General features: G+C 49.0%; 1 protein-coding gene across 6 annotated transcripts in view; it reads right to left on the bottom strand.

Moving 5' to 3' along the window:
* Nucleotides 1-745: 745 nt before the first annotated feature.
* CHD2 (chromodomain helicase DNA binding protein 2) overlaps nucleotides 746-6,822 on the bottom strand; it is a 117,132-nt gene continuing 111,055 nt past the window's right edge. For all 6 annotated transcript variants that reach the window (XM_078078927.1, XM_036069765.2, XM_078078929.1 and 3 more), the window contains one exon: nucleotides 746-4,182. In XM_078078927.1, coding sequence (XP_077935053.1) covers nucleotides 3,849-4,182 — 334 coding nt within the window. In that variant the 3' untranslated portion in view covers nucleotides 746-3,848. The remainder of the gene's footprint in view (nucleotides 4,183-6,822) is intronic.

Below are 6,822 nucleotides of genomic sequence, written 5' to 3'. Positions count from 1 at the left end.
GAGAGCCTCGCAAAGATCGGAGTTTGGTTTTGCAGTCCCCAAAGTACTAGCAAAACCCCTTGGGTCTGGCAAACTCCTCCAACTCCTACTCAGACGGGATCTCCACCCGTGGGCTGTGCCACGCTTCCTCCGTCTGGGCCTCGCAGGAGCTGGGCCTGCCCGTGTGCCAAATTGCTAGAGTTAACATTTGTGTCAGTGTTTCCATTATAAAATGCCTTTTTCCCCCTTCATGAATATATAACCCAACTGTTAAATTACCCTCAAGGCAGTGCGCTGGCTGACACGGTGTTTTCACTTCCTCTGGATGGAGGGGGTGGGGCGGGACAACAAGGGTCTTCAAATGCACCTTCCCGGGCTCCCGGGCTCCATCCCCAGCACCGGCAACGTGGGAAGCTAAGGGAAGCTCTGCTCCACCAGGGGCTGCAGCTCCTCCGGCTCATCCCTCCTCACCCCGCCCGGTGCAGGGACGCGGGCTGAGGACGCGAGCTGCTCGGCCAGGGGCTGTTACCCTCAGCGGGGGCTGCTCAGAGACAATCTCAGAAACCTGCGGTGGTCAGGTCCCGGGCCCAATGCCACCGCTGGTGCCGGAAGGAAAACCGATGAGACTTTTAAGAGGCTCCATTTCAGACGCCGGCAAGCAGTCTGAAGGCCCCAGCGGCCAAGGGAAGGCAGCAGCCAGAGGCGTAGCCAGTCAGAGTTCACGCCGACGCCACGCAATGTAACAGTGTTCGCCCGATTCTAAAAATCCTTAGTAACACTTTTTAATATACAAGAATCAAAAGTACAGCAGTTTTACAATGTAGGAAAATTTAATACATACTATATAAACAACATTATTTACATCAGAAATCACTAGGACAGTGGCATTTTTCACAAATATAAATTAATTACTGTTTAGTCAACAGGTTTTAAAAGTCCACAATTTTACAATAAAGAAAAACCACCCGTCCCCAAACGCGTGGGGTACGGACGGACTAAAGCAGCCTGGACCCTTGGCCTGGCTCTCCCCGCCCGACACGGCAGCCCTCAAACAAGCCGGAAGACCACTGGCGCTGGGCCCCGGGCCACCGCTCCTGCTGACGAGTGGATTTTGGTCTGTAGGATTCCAGTGTCCCTGTGTGAATTCGTAACTGACTCGCGTGTGCACCGCACACCCTGACGCAGCTCTCGGGCATCAGGCTACGATGTCTGCAGCACGACGTGAGAAGTGTTCTGGTTTCCCGTGGAAGGGTTAAAGGAATGACCGGGGCTGGGGGCCGGGGGGGGCATCAGATCGGGCTCTGCAGAGGGCCTAGCTGTTTCTCTCCAGTCTCTGAAAAGACCACAGTGCATGCCTGGACTTTCACGGCATCCTTGCGCAGGCTATTTCTACTCAGATCTCAGGTGATGCTAACTCCCCACCCTCTTCCTCAACCCCTGCTGTTTCTACCCAATCATTAAATCCTTCAAAGCCAGGCTCCGCACAATACCACCCTCGCCGATTCCTGGGGCAGTTTACCCCATCCACAAGGGAGAGAATCCCTACCTGTGCAAATGTGTTTGTGATAAAAGCATACAATATACTGCTTCAGGTCAATGAGGAAATGCCTTTTTCCCAACCCACTCTTCAAACATACTTCAACACCTAAAGTAGTTGCTTTTACGGGGATACTGTAATTTTATAATCAATTTAACACTGATCTGGCGAATATTGCCTTTTGCTACATCATATGGCACTAAAAGTCCTGAATGTAAACAAAAGGAAGTTCCTTTTTCTTCATGATGAGACATCTTTGGGAATAACTCACATCTCTCACCAACTTCAGAGAAAATCACCCTTGCCGAATATTGAAATTCAGGGCCTCCTGTAAGGGAAGGGGGACGCCGCGCCTCCCAGAGGACACAGCCGGACTTCCCAGGGGAGAGACATGCTGGGGCTCACCCCTCCCCCCCAACCCCAAAGGACCAGGCAAGCCCATCTAGCCTTCCTCTTTCAGCGTCAGTACTGGCGGCAAGAAGCGAAGCTGGTGGCGGCCAACACGACACGTGCTCCCCCGAGCAGTCACAGTGGGATGACCGTGGCCAGGGGCGCCTATGCATTCCCTTGGGCTGTGCCCCAGGCCTGCTGACCCCCTACGAGCCCACGCTGAGCAACCCTACAACCCTAGTACCATGAGGAGATCAGTAAGGATGGGGCCAGGCCCACGAAGCTCCCAGCACCAGCTGAGAGGACCCAGACTCTGCTCTGGAACCCCCCCCCCCGGCCAGCCCCAGGACGCTGCATACAGCAGGCAGCAATGACCCACCAAAGCCACCTCTGCTCCGCGGGGTGCTGGGACTTGGGGATTTCTTAGTAAAGGCATGAATGGTGCTGCCCAGGGTACCGGCAAGTAAGTGATGATCATTTTATGAAGTCCTCACAGGTTAGTTCAGGGAGTTTAACCCTGTGTGTGCCCAACGGGAAGGTTTTCACCAGCTCTGAGCCTGGACACGTTTAGGCACGGTGTAGGTTCAAGTCAGTTATTCCATCCAGAAAGGCCTTTGGATACTCAAACAATACTGGTGATATCTAAAATGAATAAAACGGAAGGCCCAGTATCAGAACGAAAGGAGCCTGATGAATTGGGTGCAACCAACTTGCCTTCTGACTCCGTTCAACCCTGGCAGGACTCTGTCGGCGCAGTGCCCTGTCCTTGGGGGCTTCCTAGTTCGCAAAAACTTTTAACTCAGGTTTATACTTTCTTTGATCTCATTCTAAAAAAAACACCGGAGTTCAATTCTACTGATGCCCGACTAGCCGTAGGAGCCTGTTCCCACAGGCCACTGAGCTTCACCTGCCCACCCGCCACACAGCGTCAGCAGACGCTGTGCCACACGCCGTCTACGTCTTCACGCCGTGCGAAGGGAACTGAAGTCGCTACAAGGCAGTTGCAGAGGCGGAGCGGGCACAACACCCAGAGCCCCCTCCCCGGAACCCGCTCCTCACCTGCACCTGGGCACCTGCTAGCAGCAAGCCCCCCCTCCACCCCGGCCCTGGACTGGCACTTCTCGTCCCCGATCAGAAATCCACCGGGGATTCCGAGCCCCTGGCCTCACTGCCCCCACCCCAGCCCCGCTGTCAGCCCACTCTCAACCAAGGAAGACCCACGCCGGTGCCAGTGCTGCCCCACTCACAGTACTCAGGAGTCTGCCGGACGGGCGCTCACTCCCCTGGCACCAGGGCGGAGGCGGCCCACTCCGGAGACCAGGCCTCTGAAATATACAGATAGTGTGGGAAAAATTAGTGTTGGTCGGGAAGGGGCCGCTGCGGAAGCGCTTCCCCTCTGTCCTCCTGCAACACAGGTGTCAGGCTGAGGCCCGAGTGTGCGGTTTCTCCCAAGAACACGTCTGAGGAGCGTACCTGCTCCCCTTCAAGTCCCATTGGCGAGACCCACGCCCCGCTCCCCGTCAGCAGCATCCGTCACGTCACAGTGAAGCAAATTATGTGCCGTCCCAGCAGGTCCCGGCAGCCTGCACACACACGCTCCTACCCAGCCCACCGCACCCAGGCTTCCTTCCCTGGGGAAATACAGCCCACGAAGCTGGTACATACACAAAAGTCACCTCTCCCTCCTAGCACCCATCGCAGTGACAGGCCAGAACCAGGCTGGAATGGGATGGGGTGTCAAAGTGCAGGAGTGGCGACCCAAACCCAAGCTGGACCAAGTGAAAGGCCCCCACTCCTTGAAGTGCTCCTTCCGCCGGCAAGCTGGCAGCAGCATGTCCAGAAACTCCGCTTGCTGGTCTAGGTAACTGGCTCCTACTGGATCAGACCAAAAATATCCAGGTGCTTAATGACTCTTGCTCTCCCCTTCTTGCCCAGCTGTCCTTTATGTTTTCCGAACATTCCAGTTATAATCTGGGTTGTTTTTCTGTTCTAGTGATCTCTCCAAAGGAGACCTGTGATCCAGGGGTGACTTGGAATCGTGGGGAGACTTCTGAGAAGGGGGCGAGCGAGGGTCTGAGACTGCAGGGTGCAGGGGAGGCAGGGGCTGTTTATACTCCCCCAGTTTGTCTGTGTGGAAAGAGCGGTAATGGTCCGAAGGTCCTTGGCCATGGTAGCCCATAGGGGGGCGGTGGTCAGACATTCGTCGGAAATCCTGCTGGTGGTAGTTTTGAGGCCGAAATTCATCGGATCTCCTCCGCTTAGAGTCATGATGGTGCCTGAAATGGAGATGCAAGGATTAGCTGAAAAGACCAAACCCATCCCTTTCTTCTTCATCCACCGGCTCTTCCTCATGCACTCATATTCAAGGACACTTCTAAAGGACTCGAGAGTCTACAAATGCTTACATTACTAGGAATCGGGGGGAAAAAAAAACCCCACAAAAGTAGTAACAAAGGGCTATTTATAGTTATTGGCAAAACACAACCTATGAAATGACATAAGCCTCGAGTCTGCCATGAAACAAGTACACACTTGAATCACTGGTGGCTTTGTAAAGCCGTACTCCCTTCAGGAAAACTGGCAAGATCCACAAACATTTTCACATTCTTTGACCTGGCCCAGGAGAAAAAGAGCCACGGAAATTATTTGAGAAGTTATTAGTAACAGTAAAAGCCACAATCAACCCAAACAGTCAACAATAAATGAAAGGTTAATTAAATTATTTTAAAAATTGACTCAATGTGAAGAATATTAAAATTTTTAATTAGCACCACAGTAAACTGCTTGTTATCCTATTAGAAGAAAATTGGTACTAGTCAACAACAAAAAGACAAACAACCCAATTCAAAAATGGGCAAAGGACACAAACATTTCTCCGAAGATCTACAAATGGCCACTAAGCACATGAAAAGAAGTTCAACATCTTTAACGAAACAAATCAAAATCACAATGAGCTACCTGATTCACACCCACTAGGATGGCCTCGTTTAAACAAACATACAAACACATACACACACGCACACGCACACACACACTAGGTAAGTGTTGGCAAAGAAGTGGGAAAATGGCAACTCTGGTACATTGCTAGTAGGAGGGTAAAATGTTTCAGCCACCGTGGAGAAGTCAAACACAGAACTCCCATATAACTAAAAATTCCCTCCTAGGCATATACCCAAAATAACTGAAACAGGTATTCAAACAAATACTTTTACACCCATGTTCGTAGAGCACTGTTTACAAGAGCCAAAGGTGGAAACAATCTGAATGTCCATCAATGAATGGATAGATAAAAAATACACAATGGAATATTATTCAGCCACGAAAAGAAACAAAGTACCAGCATGTGCTACAATGTGGATGAGACTCAAACATGATGCTACATGTTCAAAGATGCCAGCCACAAAAGACCACATCTTTATGATTCCATTTATACAAAATATCTAAGGGAAGTAAATCCATAAAAACAAAATACAGATTGGTAATAATCAGGAGCTGGGGAGACAGCAGAATGGAGTGAATGCTTAATGGTTATGCAGCTTTTCTTTGGGGTGACCAGTGTTTGGAACTTGAGACCGAGATGGTTGCATGACATTGTGGATGTATTAAATGTCACTGAATTGTTCCCTTTGAAATAATTAATTCATATTATGTGAATTTCCCCTCATTAAACGAGAGAGAGAGAAAGAGAGAGGGGACAAAATGTATAGAACAATGGTTCTCAAGACACCAGATGTCAGGTAAACAAAGAACAGTGATTCCCTGAGGGATGGAAAGCAAATGAGATGAAGCTCATAATAAACCCCTCACTGCCTTGAGACAGTTTCCAGGCCTCCGCACAGGGGGAGGGAGACTTCCAGAATTAACAGGCAGGGGCAGAACCAAGGCAGCTGGAGTTCAGAGGATGGAACGCAGAAGAGAATTCTGCACACAGAAAGAAGTTCAAAGACCTGCAAACGGTTCCCCTTGGGGATTTGGTGAACACCGTTCAGGGTGTGCATGTGAAGAAACTACCCAAGGCCAGGAAATAACCACCCAGAAGGTTGGAGGTGCAAGTGCCCTGTTCTCACCAGCTATACCAAAAAACCTCAAGTTTCAAGGGACATCAGTAGAGTACCATGAAGCGTTCCTGCCTCTGGTGGGAAAAATTAGCCCTTGCCAGAAAGCAGCTCCCATTCTGCCCAAAGAATCTTAACAGCAAGACCTGAAAGGGTCGAACTGTTTGCAAGTAACCTGTGTCTCACAACAAAGCTCCAGAATATTTATAGGAATACAAAATACTTGGCACTCGGTGAGGCATCTAATCAAAAATTACCAGGCATGGAAAAAACCAGGAAACTAAGACCATAATGAGGAAATAAGCTAATCAACTGAAACTAACCCAAATGGTAGAATTAGCCAACAAGGATAAAACTATTTATAAGCTGTATCCCAGATTTCAAAAGGTTAGAGAAAGATTTAAATTGGGGGGGAAAAAAAATGCCCAAATACAACTTCTAGCAATAAAACTCCAATGTATGAAATGCAAAACATATTAGATGGGCCTCAAGGCAGGTTGACATTGAAAAATAAATCTCAGTGAACTTGTAGACACAGCAATAGAAACTATCCAACGGAGACAGAAAACAAAATTTAAAAAAATAACCAATACAAACAGCCTAATTATAGGTGTAATTAGAATCTCCAAAAGAGGTGAGAAAGAGGACAGAAGAAATAATGGTAAAAAAATACTCCTAATTTGATAAGAAAGATAAACCCACAGATCCAAGAAGCTCAACACTTCCCAAGCAAAACAAACACGAGGAAAAATACAGCAAGATGCACTATAATCATTGATAAAAACTAGGAATAAAGGGAAAAAAACACACGTTATGTAAAGAGAAACAAAGAGATGACAGATTTTTTCATCAGAAACAGTT

This window comes from Halichoerus grypus, chromosome 8 (genome assembly GCF_964656455.1).
Source record: "Halichoerus grypus chromosome 8, mHalGry1.hap1.1, whole genome shotgun sequence".
NCBI lineage: Eukaryota > Metazoa > Chordata > Mammalia > Carnivora > Phocidae > Halichoerus > Halichoerus grypus.
This window is presented reverse-complemented; position numbering and strand designations above follow the sequence as displayed.